Source organism: Narcine bancroftii, chromosome 5, assembly GCF_036971445.1.
Source record: "Narcine bancroftii isolate sNarBan1 chromosome 5, sNarBan1.hap1, whole genome shotgun sequence".
Lineage (NCBI taxonomy): Eukaryota > Metazoa > Chordata > Chondrichthyes > Torpediniformes > Narcinidae > Narcine > Narcine bancroftii.
This window is the reverse complement of record NC_091473.1, coordinates 6,855,609-6,875,677: the sequence shown is the minus strand read 5'-3', so window position 1 is coordinate 6,875,677 and position 20,069 is coordinate 6,855,609. Positions and strand designations below refer to the sequence as shown.

The window sequence follows — 20,069 nt, the reverse complement described above, 5'->3', positions numbered from 1 at the left end:
TAAGCAAGTTTGCGGATGATACAAAGATTGGTGGTGTTGTGGACAGTGAGGAAAATTACCGTAGATTAAAAGGTGATTTAGGAAGGCTGGAGGTGTGGGCTGAGAAATGGCTGATGGAATTTAATACAGATAAGTGTGAGGTGTTACGTTTTGGAAAGGCAAATCTAAATAGGTCATATGCATTAAATGGGAGGCTATTGAGAGGTGCAGAGCAACAAAGGGATTTAGGAGTTGTGGTAAATAGTACCCTCAAGGCTGATACTCAGGTAGATGGTGTGGTGAAGAAGGCATTTGGAATGTTGGCCTTCATAAATCGGAGTATTGAATTCAAGAGTAGGGAGGTTATGATGAAATTGTACAAGGCATTGGTGAGGCCAAATTTGGAGTACTGTGTACAGTTTTGGTCACCAAATTATAGGAAAGATATAAACAAAATAGAGAGAGTGCAGAGAAGGTTCACGAGAATGTTGACAGGATTTCAAGGTTTGTGTTACAGGGAAAGGTTGTGCAGACTGGGGCTTTTTTCTCTGGAGCGTAGAAGATTGAGAGGGGACTTGATAGAGGTGTTTAAGATTTTAAAAGGGACAGACAGAGTAAATGTGGAAAGGCTTTTTCAATTAAGATTGGGGGAGATTCAAACTAGAGGGCATGGTTTAAGATTGAAGGGGGAAAATTATAAGGGGAACATGAGGGGAAATTTCTTTACGCAAAGGGTGGTAGGGATGTGGAATGAGCTTCCGACAGACGTGGTCGAGGCGGGATCATTGGTTACATTTAAGGAAAGACTGGATAGTTACATGGATAGGAGAGGACTGGAGGGGTATGGACCGGGTGCTGGTCAGTGGGACTAGGAGGGTGGGGATTTGTTACGGCATGGACTAGTAGGGCCGAACTGGCCTGTTCTGTGCTGTAAGTGGTTATATCTTTAAAAATGAAAGTGGACAGATGAGTAAACAGCCCAGCCCCTGAATCTTTTGCCATTTTCCTGCATTAATCCTATATCCCTTGATTCCCTAAAAATGACTATTGTGATATGCAGTTATCCACACTAGACTCATTAAGTAGCACTGCCAAAATTAATACAATCTTGGTATGACAGAACGAAACCCTTGAGGAATTAGATTAATATGACACTGGTAGAGTCATGTATGACTTCTACATCTGATAATAGAAATGTATCTCTCATCCATGTGGCAAGATTTATAGAGGTGAAAGGGCCGCAGTGTCATCCGGAGAGAGTTTAAATCTTTCTGGAAGACCAGGCATATCAGAAATGTGGCACACTGATATGTATATCTACAGTGTCTACATTGACCACCAGGTCATTTTCCAAAGGTAGATCCAACACAGGAAATTCTTAGATTCAAATGAGTGTTTTTGAATCTGATCAGATTTCCATGCCCGTTCTCCATTACATCCTCTGCACAAAACTCATGTTGTTACCAATCTGATGTTGAAGCATAAGTCTCTTACAAAAGAAAACTGGAAGTAGTAAGATCCAACCCAGAAATAAATTTTCCAAAGTTTTCTTTTCCACTGACATATCTAATTAAACCTCATTATCAGTCACCAATGTTTTGGCAACTTGCAAAGAAGAAATAACTTATAAAGCCAAGTCCCAAATTTTGTTTCAAGGCCAAATTTCTAATCTTTGCCTCTCTGAAGCATTTTAATTAATTGTTTTTGCTTCCTAGATTTTTCGCGATTTCAAGGATATTGAGGTTGATATATATCTGGCAGGGTGTCACTGTAAGTATGTGATGGACTATTTCTGATGCAGTTTGCTTGTCTGTCTGACAGGTTATTGCAGCCATGTGGCTGAGTGGTGTAATACCCATAAGAGCCTAGATAACTGTTGATTGATCACTTTCTTTTCTACCCAAACATAATGGGTAGAATAGTTCTACCCTTTATAATGGGACTTGCTGGTAAACACAGTGTGGTGGAACCACTGTTAATACTGCGTATGTCTGGCCTGCCCCTTGCTGATTATACCTGTGGCTCCTCCCCCTTGATCCCCCAATAAAGGCCTTCCCCAGAACAAGCTCGGTCTTGGGTCAGCAACATGAGACATGCCTTCGGTTTATGGTAATAAAAGCCTATCAGTCGGGTAACTTCTAGTCTTTTGAGTTATTGATAGTGCATCATACAATATCAGACATGGAGAAATTCTAACCCAATCTGATAAAATAAGGTTCAGTGATGATTTAACTGCCTGCCTATTTTCACTTTACTGGTTTCAGTTTTGGAGTTAAGCCGCATGAGTTTCTGTACCGCAGTCTTTAGTTAAAATCCCCCCATAAAGTCCAGAAATTCATCAGAGTTGATCTCTGCCAGGAGAGTGCTGTGAATATTATGTCATATACCTGATGGAGGACCCAGGCCCGCAACCTTGGCTACCCTTTTCCTTCCTATGGATGCTGCGTGATTCTGTCCTTAAATATTTTAGGCTTACAGGCCATTTCGGCCCACAAGTCCTTGCCGCTCAATTTACACCCAATTAACCTAGAGCCCCGATATGTTTCAAACAGTGGGAGGAAATCAGAGCCCCCGGGGAAAACCCACGCAGTTATGGGAAGAACGTACAACCTCCTTTCAGACAGCTTGGGATTCTAACTCTGGTCCCGATCACTGGTGCTGTAAAGGTGTTGCACTAACCGTTATGCCAACCATGTCGCCCCTTCTTGGCAGTCCCTTTGGCCACAATTGGGATTACAAGAATCAGATGGCAATTATACTTCTCTTAAGGAGATTGTTGGTCTCAGAGTCTGTGTGGAAATAGTCAACTCCTTACTTGTTTGCCAGTCTGAGTACATTTCAGATTAAAATATGTTCTTAATTGCATTTGGCTTTTATTTTCAGGGGCTATTGTTCAGCAGTTTGAACAAGGAGATTTCTTTGGGAAAAACATCAGCAAGTCCCAACTTTTCCCCACAGTGCACGATGCTGTTAGGTACTGCCTGATGAAGCACAATCCATCCACTGATCAAGCTCACTCTATGGTCTGTTGCTTTTATTGGTCCTTTTAAATACTGCTTAACTGTACATTTTGGTTCACTGGAGTTCCAGTTGCCAAGAGTTCTTTTGCCAGAAGTAATTTATATGTTTTTTAAAATTTTAAATTGAAACATACAGTACTGTAACAGGCCAATTCGGCTCACAAGTCCATGCCACCCAGTTTACACCCCATTAACCTACATCACTGGTACATTTCAAATGGTGGGTAGAAACCAGAGCCGCCGGGGAAAACCCATGCAGACACCGGAAAACTCCTTACAGACAGCTTTGGATTCAAATCCCAGTCTGAATCCAATCACTGGCACTGTAAAGATGTTAGGCTAACCACTAAGCCAACCATGCCACCCTGATTGTATAAAATGAAATTACAACTGTTACCAATGAGGAAACAATTAATCACCCCGTATCTTGCACCCCACCATTCGGGGCCCCAAACAGTCCTTCCAAGTAAACCGACACTTCACTTGTGTATCTGTGCAAATTACCTACTGCATCCGGTGCTCCATTTGTGGCCTTCTCTACATCATAGAGACTGGGCACAGACTAGAAGATCGCTTCACCGAGCACCTTTGCTCTGTCTCCATCTGTGGAAGGGATCTCCCAGTGGCCAACCATTTCAATTCTGCGCCCCACTCCCGCGTTGACATGTCTGTCCGAGGGCTCATGCTCTGTCAAACCAAGAACACCGTAAATTGGAGGAGCAACACCTAATAATCCAACCAGATAGCACCTTCCCCATCCCTCAGACTTCTCTCCTCTTGCTCTCCCCCCCCCCCCACCGTTTGCTGCTGTGCCCACTATCCCTTTTCCACCTATTACTTCCTGCCCTTGCGATCTTGCTCCTCCCCCAACTCCTCCCCCCACCATTTTGTTCGGGCTCCTGCCAACATTTTCCATACCTTGATGAAGGGCTCAAGCTGAAAATGCTGGTTATGTATCTTTATCTTTGCTCCACTGTTTGACCTGCTGAGTTTCTCCAACATTTCCTGTCTCCCCCTCTTGAAAAGTGCAGGGTGAATTCCCTGAACCATAAATTAATCCCTATAAAAAGTTGCATTTTAGTTTGGAACACACTGTACCTTGCAGGGTCCCGAGGGGGCCACTTCTAGTCACAAATATTCTTTCAACCCCCAAGTCTGGGTTCCTGTTCCTAAGTAAACGATTTCACTTTGAAGGGACTCGGGGAGTGTTCATGGGTAGAAATGGTCAGCCAACGCTTTGTGTTGGATCCATTATTAAGACTAATACAAGAAGGGGTGGTATCATATTTTGAGGAGGGGGCAAAAAGAGAAGCTGCGGGGGGGGACCTTCCAAAGATCTGACCTCTGTCACGAAGAAGAGGGAACAACCATCCATAGGTTCTCCTCTAAGTCACATGCCATTCTGATTTGGAAATATAACTCTTGTTCCTTTATCGTCACTAAGTCTAAATTTTAAATTTAGCCACACAGCACAGTAACAGGCCCTTCCAGCCTACACAATTACCCCCAATTGAAGTGTGACCCCTATATTTTTTTGATGGGCGGGAGGCAACTGTAGCCCCCAGTGAAAACCCATGCAGACACGGGGAGAAACTCCTTACAGACAGTGCGAGATTCGAATGCCGGTCCTGATTGCTGGCGCTGTAAAGGTCTGATCATTGCAAAGGCCCTGTGTAACCATGCCAACCATGGGAGTTTTGAGAGGACCAGAAAAAGTACGGAAGTTTTAAAAAAGAAACAGAAATAACCTTTCAGTTTGTGGGCTGACAGGGTTCGCTATGAAATCACGTAGTGACATTCTGATTTCTTATTCACAGAACGGATACCTCTCACTGCCCCCCTCACTGGAGCGAGAGACCAGCTCTGCCAATGTAAGAAACCTCTATTGATATGAGCTCTTGAGTATCTTGCTCTATTCTGAGACAAAGAACTTATGCAAAACCCAGCGCACTTCATCCAGCGCTGGCATACTCTCGGCTACCTCTGCGTGGTTCATTGTGGATCTTGTTTTTAACACCTATTACACCTAATAGCCCAGCTATTATACTTCACATTGTGAATGGGGCATCATTAAGTTGCAATCTCCCTCCCGGTGATAGGGGGTAGGTTCTCATGAGTGTGCATCCAAACCGAGAAATTTGCTCCAAGAGTGAAACAAGAAAGAGAACGTGAGGTATTTTTGTTGGCATCTTTGAAAGCAGGTTTTTTGAAGTATTCAGCTTTCCACATAAAAATAAATCAGGGTAACCAGCTAATTATTAAAGAAACAGATGGTTAGGTCCGGGTTCATGACTGGTCAATTGCCCAAGGTATCACATAGATTATGAAGACTTAATTGCCCATTTTTGTCTTGTTAAAAATTAGTGTGGGAAGGATGATATGTAATGACTAGACCAGTGGTTCTCAACCTTTTTCTTTCCACTCTCATCTCTCTTTAAGTAATCCCTGTGCTCTGTGATTAGTAAGGGATTGCTTAAGGTGGGATGTGGGTGGAAACATTAAGCAAACCCTTATTAATCACAGAGCACTGATGGCATAGGGAATACTTAAAGTGGGATGTAAATGAAAAGGAAAAAGTTGAAAACCACTGGACTACAGTTTAAAATGAGTGTAGAAATAGTTTGATGTCTAATCCATTTACAGGGTAGGCGCATCATTGATAATACCAGAATTTCTTTGGCTTGGCTTCGTGGACGAAGATTTATGGAGGGGGTAAAAGTCCACGTCAGCTGCAGGCTCGATTGTGGCTGACAAGTCCGATGCGGGACAGGCAGACACGGTTGCAGCGGTTGCAGGGGAAAATTGGTTGGTTGGGGTTGGGTGTTGGGTTTTTCCTCCTTTGTCTTTTGTCAGTGAGGTGGGCTCTGCGGTTTTCTTCAAAGGAGGTTGCTGCCAGAATTTACACTGCAACCATCCTGCAAAAATGTGTAGGGATACGAGTAGAAAAATTACAGGATTGAATTTGCATTAAAAATTCCTTCCTGACATTTTTCCACTGCCACCAGAGCAGAAATTTTCCTTAAATATTCTGCGGCTCAGTGGCTGTGTAAACATGCGTAAGGTTATTTCCAATCCCTTTTAGAACATTATATTTCAATGATGTTCGCCATTTTCATTCCTCCAAGCTCCAGTGGAGAACTTTAAGGTGTGTGCAATATGCCACCTACTGGTAGCATTAGTAATAACAAGCTCAAGTTTAATATAATCTAGAGGAGTCACGTGATGGAGTAGTGGCCAGCTTCTCCAGAAAAGAAGAAATAAAGTGAAGAAAACACAAATTTCAAGAAACACAAAACAACAAATAAAAGATAAAATCGTGGAGAAAAGAAAGTAAATGGCACCCAAGAAGGAAAAAGCAAAAACAACGGGAATAAAAGATGCCGGAAGAGAAAGGAGAAGGCCTTACCTGCATGAAGAAACAGGGAGCCGTCGTGGAGAAAAGAGCCCGCTCCGAGGTTGGTGACGACCCCACAGAGTCGCGACCTCCCGTCTGCTAGACTGCAAAAATGGCTCTCTGAGCCAAACAGAAGTGCGCAATGCACATACTAAGGAAAAAGAAAACACCGACGGGAGGGGGTCCAGCTGAGGGATGCCCGACAGCAGGGCTCTCAGCTAGAAGAAGAGGAAAGCAACAGGAGGTCCAACAGCGAGAAGCCAAGTAAGAAGAAGCCCAGCAAAGTGAGGCAAGCAGCTCAACAAGAAAGTCAGAAGAGACACAGATACAAGGAAGAGAAGTAGAAGACACAAACATAGATACAGACACAGAGGAAGAAGACCAAGCTCTGCACAGAGGAATAGAAGGTAAAATAGATGGACAGTATATAGATAAAAAAAATTTCAAGAACAAATGAGAGCATTAAAAGAATGGTTGACGTTAGAATTTAGGGAAATGAAAAGTACAGAAGAAAAAGTGAGTAGAATAGAGCTGATCATGACAGAAATAGGGAAAAGATTAGAAAATATAGAAGAACGAGAAACGGCTGTAGAAATGGAAGTGAATGACTTAAGAAGAAAATTGGAAGACAGTGACAAAAAAGTTAAAGAGTCACAAGAGTTTATTAGCTCAGAAGATGGATATAATGGAAAACTATAGTAGGCGAAACAATATAAAGATAGTGGGCCTAAAGGAAGATGAAGAAGGCACAAATATGAAAGAATCTATAAAAGAATGGATCCCAAAGGTCCTGGGAATGCCAGAAATACAGGAAGGAATGGAAATAGAAAGGGCACACAGAACACTAGCTCCGAAACCACAGACACAACAAAAACCAAGATCCGTTTCAGTAAAATTTTTGAGATAGACAACAAAAGAAAATATACTGGAGAGGGCAAGGAATAAAATTAGAGAAGACAAAAAAGCATTGGAATACATGGGTCAAAAAATATTTTTTTACCCAGACATAAGTTTTGAACTCCTAAAGAAGAGGAAGGAGTTTAAAACAGCAAAATCGATCTTATGGAAAAAAGGCTATAAATTTATGTTAAGATATCTAGCTGTGCTTAAAGTATTTATTCTGGGGGAGCAAAACAGACTGTTTTTGGATCTGGAGAAAGGACAAGAATTTGCAGAATACCTGCAGGACAGAAGGAGAGATAAAGAGATGTAACAAGAACAATGACAAACTACATATAAAGATGTAAAAATAATGTATAAGTAAGAACTAAAGGAGGGAAAGAAAAGGGAAGAAAGGAAGTAAGGGGAAAAAAGAGGGTGAGCTTTGTTAAATGTGAAGATAAAAGTCTTTTCTGGTGGGGGTTGGGTGGGAGAGAATAACAGTCACTGTGAAATCAGTTGATGCTTGCGAGCAGATTCGCAATCCAAATGGAGAGGGGAGTTGTGGTTGCCCGGCAAGGGACAAGGGGCAACTCAGAGAGGGGGGGAACAGTTGGGTTAAGGGAATTTTAGATGTGGGAGTTGTTGAATTATTTTATGTTTTAGAAATGTTGTAATACATTGAGTTCAAAAAATGAAAACTGAGAGATGAAAATGGAGAAAAGGGGGAAGGTGGTGGTGAGGAAGCGGAAATGAGGTGTAAACAGAGTATGAGATGGCCATGTTGAACAATATGACTATAAATATTAATGGAATAGATAACCAAATTAAACAAAACAGGCTATTAAATTTCCTGAAAAAAGAAAAAATAGACATAGCATTTGTGCAGGAAATGGATCTAACTGAAGTGGAACACAATAAATTAAGGAGAGACTGGGTAGGGCACGTAACGGCAGCATCATATAATTCAAAAGCCAGAGGTGTAGCTATATTAATCAATAAAAATGTAACAATCAAAAGAGGAGGAAATAATAGATCCAGCAGGGAGGTATGTAATGATAAAGTGTCAGATATATTCAGAACTCTGGAATTTGATCAATAATATATGCACCTAATGAAGAGGATCAAAAGTTTATGCAAGATATTTTTTTGAAGTTTGTATATACACAGGGAATATATTGATAGGAGGGGATTTTAACCTTAATTTGGACCCAAAGTTGGATAAAACGACAAAAGACTAGCAAAAAGAATAAAGTGGCCAAATTTATGGTTAAATCAATGCAGGAAATGAAACTTATGGATATATGGAGGAGGCAGCACCCAAGAGAGAAGGAATACTCATATTATTCGAGTAGGAATAAAACCTACTCAAGGATTGATATGTTTTTGTTGTCAGCCCATATTCAAGGGAGAGTTAGGAAAACTGAATATAAAGCGAGATTGCTATCTGATCATTCACCCCTGTTATTAGCAATAGAGCTGGAGGACATCCCACCAAGAACATATAGATGGAGGTTAAACTCATGCTACTTAAAAGACCGGAATTTATTGAACACCAAATTAAAATGTACTTTGAAATAAATACGGAATCAGTGAAAGACAAATTTATATTATGGGATGCAATGAAAGTCTTCATTAGAGAGCAGATAATAAGTTACGTAACTAAGATGAAAAAGGACTACAATCGGGAAATAGAACAGTTGGAAAGGGAGATAACAAGTACAGAAAAGGAACTAGCAACAAGGGAAGATATAACAAAAAGAGAATTGATGGACAAAAAAATAACATACGAAACATTACAAACGTATAAGGCAGAGAAGAACATAATGAAAATAAAGCAAAAGTATTACGAGCTAGGAGAAAAAACACAAAATATTAGCCTGGCAATTTAAACAGAATAAGCTAAAAGAACTGTATTGGCATCAAGGAAAAAGGACAAACAAATTACATATAATCCAATGGAGATTAATGAGAACTTTAAGGAAATTTATGAACAATTATACCAAACTGAGAATGAGGGGAAAGATGATAAAATAGAAGAGTTTTTAGCTAAAATTGAACTGCCGATATTGCAAGGAGGAGCAAAACAAGTTGATAAAACCATTTGAAATAGAGGAAATACAGGATATATTAAAAAAGCTGCCGAACAATAGAACACCTGGAGAGGATGGATTCCCAACAGAATTCTATAAAACATTTAAAGAGTTATTAATTCCTCCTCTCCTGGAAGTAATGAACCAGATAGAAGAAACACAAAACTTGGTAGGTTCAACCCACCAAAAAAAAAATATTAATTGGATTAAAGCATTACATAATGGACCATTGGCAAAGGTAACAGTAAATGGATATGTATCGAACTAATTTAAATTAAGTAGGTCAACTAGGCAGGGATGTCCATTATCTCCCTCACTGTTCGCTTTAGCAATAGAACCATTGGCAGAACTGATAAGAACAGAAAATAAAATAAAAGGGATAAAAATAAAGGAAGAGTACAAAATCAGTTTATTTGCAGATGACATCATAGTATACTTAACAGAACCAGAAATATCAATAAAAGAACTACATAAGAAATTGAAGGAATATGGAGAAATATCAGGGTACAAGATCAACGCAAATAAGAGTGAAGCGATGCCAATGAGTAATGCGGATTTAAATGGCAAACACAAGCAATCTGATAGCTAGGGATTAGATAATAATTTAAGCCAGCTATACAAATTGAAATATCAGCCATAAATGAAGAAATTACAGGAAGACTTAGAACATTGGAAAGAATTGCCACTAACATTGATAGGGAGGGTAAATTGCATTAAAATGAATGTCTTCCCAAGGATACAATACTTATTTCAATCATTTCCAATTCCCTTAACAGAGAAATTCTTCAATGAGCTAAAGAAAATAATAAGGAAATTCTCATGGCAGGGGGGAAACCGAGGATAACGTTAAGATAAATTAACAGAATGGTACAAACAAGGTGGTTTGCAGTTACCAAACTTTAAAAATTATTATAGACCAGCACAATTAAGGTATTTATCAGATTTTTATCAGACAAGGGAAAAACCAGATTGGACTAAGATAGAGCTAGATAAAATAAAGGAGAAGGTACCGGAACATATACTTTATAAGTGGGATGAAAAACTGGTACGATATAAAAGCTCACCAGTACTGCATCATTACTCAATATATGGAAGAAGATTCACTTAGAAAGGAAAACAAATTACCAACTACTAAAATTATTATTGACGCAAAATCAACTAATCACTTTCACAATAGATAACCTTTCCTTTAGAGAATGGGAGAGAAAAGGAATTAAAAGAATAGAAAATTGTTTTTTTGGAAATAATTTATTAACATTTGTACAAATGAAGTACAAATATGGAATAACTCATGGTACAATGTTTGCATACCACCAACTGAAAACCTACTTAAAGGACAAATTGGGAAGCAGACTGAGGTTACCAGAAGGAAGCAGCTTTGAATATGTGATTACAGACACAATGATAATTAAAAGATTTATAACAAACATGTACATCAAGCTGCAAGAGAAGGAAAATGATGAAATAAGCTATAAACCCAAACAGAATTGGGAAAAAGATTTAAACATAAAGATAAAAAATGAAATATGGGAAAAGTTATGCTCTGGAACTATGAAGAATAAATACGAGGTTACACATGATACAATATAATTGGTTACACAGGTTATATATCACGCCCCAAAAGTTAAAAAAATGGGATCCAACAGTATCAGACAGATGTTTTCGCTGTAAGAAGGAAATGGGAACAACAGTACATGCAATTTGGGCATGTGAGAAAGTGGAAAAGTTTTGGGAAGATCTAAATCAGGTATTAAATAAAATCACAAAAAGCAACATACCAAAAAATCCAGAGATCTTTCTTCTAAGTAATATAAGAAGTAAGGAATTAGGCCTCAAACTGGATGAAGCGCAAAAAAGATTTATTATGATAGCCTTAGATGTAACAAAAAAATGTATAATGTCAACTTGGAAATCGGAAGAGAGCCTGAGAGTACAGCAATGGTACATGGAAATGAATAAATGCATTCCACTGGAAAAAATAACATATAATTTAAAAAATAAAGTCACATTATTTGAACAAATTTGGGAACCGTACATGGAACACAACAGAGAGGGCCTACCGCGGACCTCCACCCCCTAAAATGACAAAATAATAAGAAGACAAAATAACCTGACCCAGTGTGTAAAAGTAGATGACACAATTTTCTTGTTTATTTTCATTGTGTGATGACATTGTTTAATGGGTTTATTGTATTGTATATGTTGAACGTTAAATGGGTTTGGAGGGGGGTGGGAAGGAGGGAGGGAAGGGAGGGGGAAAAAAGGGGAGAAAATGCCACTGTGTATATTTAAGAGGGAAATGTTTGCATGTATTTTGATTGATATGGTTCATAGTGTGAAAAAAAATTTAATATCATCTGACAGTACATATACAGATGAAACCGCATTTTTCCGCAGCACATAATATATAAACATTTTGGGATGATTTACTTGGTTACGGGATACTGTTCATCAATCTCCCAGCCTGGCTGTCCTAATTTTGATGTTCCTGTACCTCCTTCCTGATGGAAGTGGACCAATTATGGTTTTTAGACGGCAGGCATGTAACGGTACAAACCAGGAATTTTGCGTCAATTTTTGCACCGTGATTTTATCCTGCAGGACCCCTACAACGTTTTGGAGGAAGCCTGCAGTGTAAATCGTACCAGAAAAATTTGTTGACGGTCATCCACTCTACTGCACGTCCAACCCCCTCCTGGGACTGTTGCACTCAGGTCCTTGGCAGTCTAAAAAGGCGCCCAGTGTGAACGTGAACGACCACCTGGGCAGTAATTACGTTAATTTTACTGACATTGCAATCTAAAAGATATCGTGTGGTTGATCAAATTCCTTAAGTTCCATTTGTGTTCTTACATGCATTACACCAGCAAGCAATAAAAGCAATTTGCATGAACGTGGAAAACAATCTGCCGGAGGAACTTGGTGGGTCGAGCAGCATCAGTGGGAGAAAATGAATGGTTAATGTTTTGGGTCAGAACCCTACATCAAAGCTGAGAGGGCAGCTAGCCAGTATAATGAGGACAAGGACGGAATGAGAGGGGGGTTTAAATTGGGGATTAGTGAAGCAAGGCATGGGGCGGCAGAGTTAGCGCAACACCTTTACAATGCCAGTGATGGGGACCGGGGCTTCAAATCCTGCACTGAGTTTGTACGTCCTCCACGCATCTGCGTGGATTTTCCCCAGGGGGTGTAGGTTAATGGGGCGAAATGGCCTGTTACTGTGCTGTATGTCAAAAATTTTAATTTGGGGAAAAAATTCTTTACTGCCCTGCTGGGTGGATGAAATAGTTTGATTCTATTGTGAGGGCCTGCTGTTCCTTTTACTGTAGCTATATTAGCTCTATCAACTAATTAACTATGCTTTTTTTCTTTCCAGACAATAAGCACAAAACTTTAATGCTCAACTGTAATACCTACATGTTTTGGAAGAAAACCAAAGAATTTCATTCATTTGAGTGTTTATTTAAAAAACCTCAAAATGGTAAAGCAAAATGAGAAAGATCAAAGAAGAAACTGAAAATCAATATATATGCTGTATAATTTCAACATTGTGGAAAATGTGTGGCTTGTGAATTTGTGGAATGTTTCAACTCCTGAACTTGAGGGTTCAAAGCCAGAGGAAACCTTTGACTTAGAACAGCATAGAAACAGGCCACTTCAGCCCTGTGCAGAATTATTTTTTATTGCTAGTCCCACTAACTGTACCCAGTCCTTACCTGTCTAGATTCTTCTTAAATGTTAAAATTGAGCCCGCATTCACCACCTCAGCTGGCAGCTCGTTCCACACTCCCAGTGTATGGAGAGATTCTCCCTAAACTTTTTTCCTTTCACCCATGTCCTCTGGTTTGTATCTCACCTACCTTCAGTGGAAAAAGCCTGTCTACCCCGCTCATAATCGTAAATGCCTCTATCAAATCTTCGCTCCAGGGAATAGAGTCCTAACCTGTTTAACTCAGTTCCTGAGGACCAGGGAACATCCAAATAAATCTTCTCTGCACTCTTTCTATCTTATGTTTTGTACATAGAATTTCTTTCTTACCTTCCGGAGTGGCCGTTTACACACGACCGACCAAAATTTGAAATCTCAGTTTTCTTACGCGAGAAGTTTTTACTGAATACCAGGAATGCGGTAAATAAAGAGGCAGGACTTGCAAATAAGTGCTATTTATTAGCCCATTCTTGCAGACCGCCTGCAGTTCAGTTTAGACTGAGGTGCCATAGGTCAAAATTCAGAACCGGAAGGAGTCACTCATTTTCATTCCAATCTTTTCACACAGACTGCGAGCCAGGAATTCTTCTCTTTCTTGAGTGTTTTCCTGAAAAAAAATTGATTACCATTATACAATAATTGTCCACTCATGTACAATAAAAAAAATCCAATGTTTCAAATGAGATTAGATTTTTCACTTGTGCTATTTAGGTTTACATTAAAGCTGCCACCACAATGCCAATAGGTGTGCCTGAAAGAGAGTGAGAGAATAAGAGAGAGGAAGATAGAGTGAGAGAGAGAGGAAGAGACAGAGAAAGGCAGAAAGCAGAGAAAGAGGGAAATTGAGAAAGTGAGTGAGTGAAACAGAATGAGAGAGTAGGAAAAGAACCACCACCACCACAGAGGAGGATCAGGTTCTCTTTCACAGGCTTTGCTGAGTGCTCACAGGGCCCGAAGATATTCAGCATTGGGTTCACCAGGCCATTGTTTTCAAATCACCAGGAGGTGTCTGGCATAGATAACACTGATCTTACACAGATACTGTCCTTTGAGAATGTCTATGGCTTCCTGGTACGATATAGCGTCCCTGATCATGGAGTACACCAGGGTACTTATCTGGGAGTGCAGCACTTGTAGCTTATCGGTCTCTGTTGACACAATGGTGAAGGAAGCCTGCAGAAAAGCTTCAAAACACCACAGCCAGAGATCTAAGTTGGTGGATGCCTCAGGTGATTGAGGGTCAATCTCCAGCTTTTCCGACTTCAGGATCTGCTCCATTGTAAAAAAATAACTAAGTGAATAAAATTAATGCCCCTTCAATTACTTTTTTTTTTAAACTTTATTTAAGATTTTATAACGAATAACATAGGATTACATTAAAAAAAATTAAGAATAAAATAATAAAATTACAATACAGTATCAGTAATCTAAATAAACTATACCCTCCCCAATAATTATTACACATTAATAACCCAACTCAAATTAGTCCAACCCCCCTTCCCCCCAAAATAAAGAGTGAAGAATTAATAAAATTAATAATATAAGTGAGAAAAAAACCCACTTACAAAAAAAAACAAAAACATAACCGATTAAAATACTAACAAAAAGAAAAGTAATTAATACTAAGATATCAGACTTAAAAAACATTTAAATCAAACTTAAATGCATATAGTTAACAAACAGAGTTAAGATGAAACATATATTTAACTCAAACTTAATATAAAAAAATTAGTAGGTTAGTAACATTATCTATCAAAAATTTTTAAACAATAATCAATTCTTAAAAAAAATTGTAGCATGAAAAAAAACTTTCTCTATAGAGATAAACCTTCACCAAATATCAACTAACTTCACATCTATCATCATATTAGTCACATAAACCACCATCTTAAAACAAAATTCAAACCTCATTAAGCATTGTACAATTCAATTTTAGTACTCTTCCACCATTTTTCCCTTTTACTCTTGAATAGTTATCCAATAAAAACTCCAATACCACATTTAAATATCCCCAATCATTACATTAAAATTCAGATATCTAAATAATAAAAACACAACTACAACGAAATCTATATCTTCAACAAATGGAGCATAAACCACAAACAAAATTCAAGCCTCATTAAGAATTGTACAATTCAATTTATAACTTTCACCATTATTCCCTTCGTTCTATAACTAAAATAGCAAAATAATATACACCAGAATTACCACTCCTTTCACCTTAAAGTTAAAGAAAAAATATAAAAAAAACTTATCCATCTCATTCACATTTAAATTTAAAATATCCCTTATCTACTGAATAAACTTTACAAAAAAAAACCACATCAATTTTTAGTTTTTTTAAACAATCAAATACTTTCTTATGCTTTTTTTTATATTTAAACAAAAAAAAAACCCCTTCACTCTTTAATCTAATAATACAAAAAAAAGGGAAAAAAATGGGTAGGAGGTTAAAAATTCCCCCTCCCGTCTGAACCGCGCAATGCGGTAACTCCCAAAAAAAATGGGTGTGAGATAACTCACACGTAGAAGATGACTTTCAGGAAATAGTGCCTATCCAGTTCTCTCCCCCAACTCTCACTTCATCTTAAACTAACATCATCATTATTTAATATCCCTTTTTTTTAAAAAAACATCAGAAAAAAAAAGGACAACTCTTCTTTTAATCAGCTCCAACTGCCGAGTCACCATTACAACCATTCTTTCTTGGAGCACGGCTCTTTTCTTCCATCTCTTGTCTCCTTAGATCGTGGCGGACTATGTCTCTGTTGAAACTGAGTAATTGGCAGCTCTTGAGCAAATGCTATAGCTTCCTTTGGAGAATCAAAGAACTTTGGTTGGCAACCATCTTGGAAAACCTTCAAAACAGCTGAATATCTAAAGGTTGCCTTGTAACCTTTCTTCCACAACAACTCTTTAGCAGGATGGAATTCCCGTCGTTGGAACATAACTTTTTGACTCAAATCCGCATAGAAGAAAACTCGATTATTTTGAATCATCAAGGGTGATTTTCTCTGTTGTGCATTTCTAATAGCCACTCGTAAAATTATTTCTCTGTCGTAATAATTCAAGCAACAAACCAAAACAGGTCTTGGACTTTGACCTGAAATAGGTCTTCTACACAAGGCTCTGTGAGAACATTCCAGTATTATACCTTCCGGGAAATGTTCTTGACCCAGCACCTGCGGAATCCAAAAAGTAAAAAATTTTCTTGGGTCTAGTCTCTCCATACCTTCCGGCAAACCAATAATCTTTATATTGTTCCGTCTGGATTGGTTTTCCAAATAATCAATCTTTTTCACCAAATTTTTATTTTGAGTTTGTAAGTCTTCGACCATTTTGGTCACATCAAAAACTTGATCCCGTATTTCGTCTATATCTTCTTCACACGAATTAAATTTATCTCTCACTTCAAGCTTAAAAGCTCCAAACTCAGTCATCTGTTGAGAATATATTTTCACCAGAGTATTAAACCTAGTACCAAGTTCAGTCATAATCTTGGATAATCCCTGAATTGTATAAGATAATTTAGATTCAAGATTCACAAAAATCTTTTCAATTGGAAGAGATTTTGGGTCAACAAATTCCTGCTTCTTCTGCATAACCAAAGGATCTTCTGTTCCTTCCTTCATTCTGGTTGCCTTCCTTGTAGTATGACTGTGTGTGGAAACCCCAGCCACAGCCTCTCCAGCAATGACTGGAGGACGCTGGCCGGGGTTTTCCCCAGTCCATAATGTATTAAGTTCTCCCAGTACATCAAGTTGTATAGGTTTTTCTATCTCAAGAGATGCAGTTTGCAGCGCCACCTCTACAGTTGACAAATGCCTTTGAGTAACTCTTTGCTCTAAAGGCTGTTTGGCGTCCTCTTTAGGGGGCTCTACCGATGTAACATAGAGCTCTACATCCGAACACTGTACCTCTCTCCTGGGATCCATTTCACGCTGAGTCCCGGTGTCTTTCCTGTAGGTAGGCTCCAAAACTTGAACTTTTGGAAAATTTAGTTTTTTGATGATCTGCTGTCGTTTTCTTTTGCTCTTTTCCACCAATTGTATCATCATAAGTTAAATTAACAGCACTGAAATTATCTAAACTTTTAAAGAATTTTAACAGGCATTTCTAGACAAAACAATAAGATAGAGTCAGGGGAGGACTGGAAGGCACATCTGATCCTTACGCCATCTTGCCACGCCCCACCCCCCCCATCAATTACTTGAAAGACTGTTGTTGAGAAACCAATAGGCACATCCATACTGTTCGACTGTCCTGCACTGAGGTGGGGGCTGTGGAACAGTCACCTTTATACAGGAGCCTGTGGGGAGGGGCCAATAGGTGACCAGACAATTGCCTGACCAGACAATTATATGCAACAGTGATTGACCACAGTGGAAAGATGGAAATAGAATGAGAGAGAAAAAGAGAGGAAGATAGTGAGAGAGAGGGAAAGAAAGAGAAAATAGCAAGTGTGAGAGATTGAAAAAGAGAAAGGAAGAGAGAGGGAGAGAAAGAAAGAGACAGAAAAAGATAGAGGAGAAAATTGAGAAAGAGTGAGGGAGAAACAATGAGAGGAGACAGAGAGTGAGAGAGAAAAAAATTAGAGAGTGAAAGGGACAGAGAGAGGAAGAAAGAGTAGAAGAGAAAAAATGAGAGAAATAGTGAAAGGGACTGAGAGAGGGAGAAAGGGAAAAGAGAAGGAGTAAAAGAGTGAAAGGGGAAAGGGAGAAAGTGAGAGAGAAGAGTAACAGAGTGAAAGGAACAGAGAGAAAGAAAGAAAGAAAAGAATGAAAGGGGAGAAGGAGAAAGAGTGAGAGAGAGAGAAAGGCACAGAGAGAGAAGGAAAAAAGAGAAAGAAAGAAACAGAAATAAAGAGAGAGGGAGAGAGAAAGAGAGACACACTCCCATCACAGTAACCTCTGATCCCAGCCTCATACACACCCCTGTCACAATGATTTCTGACCTTGGTCCCGCTTCCTTCACCATGTCCGGCAATCATCACCAGACCAGTGGCCACATGTGCAGACCTGAATGGGCCTCCAACGTTGACAGAATGGCCCCACCCAGCTGGCTCAGTCACACCATTCAAAGCTGTGACCCCACACACATCACGTCTGTTCCGAGATTCTATCAATTACAGCACTGCTCTTGGACGTGACAGAGTGGCCGTCATTGACAATGCTGAAGGCCCTGAGCCAGTGTGATGGGGGTAAGGATCTATCACCGATGTTTCGCCCCTCAAGGAGACAGAGGGAAAAGGGAAGATGAGCTGGGAGAAAGGTGATATGGTGAAAGATTGGGGAGGGGGGGGAAGCGTCAACCGGAAATCCGCATGGAGTTGTAGTGACAGGGAAGTGACTGGGAATTGGTGGGGGGTGGGATTACAGCAACAGGGAGGGAAGCAGGGGCTGGAGGGGAGTAACAGTGACAGGGGAGCAGGGGCTGAAAGGGTGTAACAGTGACAGGGAGGGGAGCAGGGACTGGAAGAGAGTTACAGCGACAGGGAGAGGTGCAGGAGCTGGAGGGGAGTTACAGTAGCCCCCCTTTTCCACTGGGATCCCAGTTAATTGGCTGTGCAGTGTCCTGGGTTAGGAAGTACTTTGTATCGTTTCCACTGGGCCAACTACACTGCAGGGATCAGGTCAAATTACATTTGACAGACTTTTGGAATGAGGAACTCAGTCTGTGGAGAGCAGTCGAGCTGGCAAGTACGCTGGAGGTGGCTCTCCAGAATAAGGAGGCCTACTTGACCAACAACGCGGCCACCTCATGGTCACCCCAGTTGCAGCCATCCTAGGACATGCCACCACTTCCCCGATCCACTAATGACCAGACTATGGCAGCAGTGCTCCAGGAAAGCCTCCTGACACTCTTGACCAGCTCTGTTAATTACCCAACCACATTTGCGATGTTCCAGGAACATCCCCAAAGTACTACTTCTGCAGCCTGGGCAAGCATCAGAGGAAACTCTGCCCAAACTTGCTCTAGCTGCGGAAAGAAGGGCCATTACGCCAAAGTATGCAAGTCCAAACCCCTTCCTAGCATCACCGTGTGCAAATCGTGGGGGCCATCTTCCGCAACACCGCCATCACCTGGGGCCAGCAGCGTCATGTATTATCCATGGGGGTACATGGGGGTACATGGGGGAAAAAAAAAAATAAAGAAAGTCGACTTCATGGTGTGCTGGAAGAAAGGAGTGAGTGGATGCTATATTTGTTTATAAGCTGGGGTAAATCAGTGCCATTACAAGTGTCGGCGGCCCCGATACGGGCAGGAGCAAGGGGGAGACGGCGGCCCCGGCCTCGGTCGAGTGAGGCAGGCGGAGGCCCCGGTCCGGGCAGGGAGTGGGAGGCGGCGGCCCCAGTCCAGGCACAGGGAGAGCAGCAGCGGCCCCGGCCCCGGTCCGGGCGAAGGGTAGACGGCGGCGGCCCCGATACGGGCAGGAGCAAGGGGGAGACGGCGGCCCCGGCCTCGGTCGAGTGAGGCAGGCGGAGGACCCGGTCCGGGCAGGGAGTGGGAGGCGGTGGCCCCAGTCCAGGCACAGGGTGAACTGCGGCGGCCTCGGCCCCGGTCCGGGCAGTATGGACCGACCTAGGAGGGGAGGAAGACCCCTCCAGCCCGGGTAAGAAACCTGCATAGGAGAAGGCCACTCCGATATAAAACCTACGACCCAAGGACCTCGCTGCCACGTCCCAGCTTGCTTGGCCACGGCACACGAACCATGGGTGTAAAGGGTGGGGCCAGTACTGCGCGCACTGCACTCCACCTAAAAGCTCCTTTGCGCAGGCCCGAGGACAGGTCCACGTCCTCCCCCTCAACGTCCTCCCCCTCCACGTCCTCCCCCTCAAAAGATGCTCACAAACTCAAGCTAGCATGCTGGAACATCAGAACCATGCTAGACAAGACTGACAGCCACCGACCTGAACGTCGGTCTGCCCTCATTGCACATGAACTCCTCAGACTTGACATCGACATAGCCGCTCTCAGTGAAGTCCGCCTGGCAG

At 40.9% G+C, this 20,069-nt stretch overlaps 1 protein-coding gene across 1 annotated transcript in view; it reads left to right on the top strand.

The window, feature by feature from the left end:
• slc26a6 (solute carrier family 26 member 6) overlaps positions 1-13,757 on the top strand; it is a 61,103-nt gene extending 47,346 nt beyond the window's left edge. The window contains exons 15-18 of the mRNA XM_069936655.1: positions 1,695-1,749; positions 2,863-3,002; positions 4,817-4,870; positions 12,742-13,757. Coding sequence (XP_069792756.1) covers positions 1,695-1,749; positions 2,863-3,002; positions 4,817-4,870; positions 12,742-12,762 — 270 coding nt within the window. The 3' untranslated portion in view covers positions 12,763-13,757. The remainder of the gene's footprint in view (positions 1-1,694; positions 1,750-2,862; positions 3,003-4,816; positions 4,871-12,741) is intronic.
• The last annotated feature ends 6,312 nt before the right edge of the window (positions 13,758-20,069 follow it).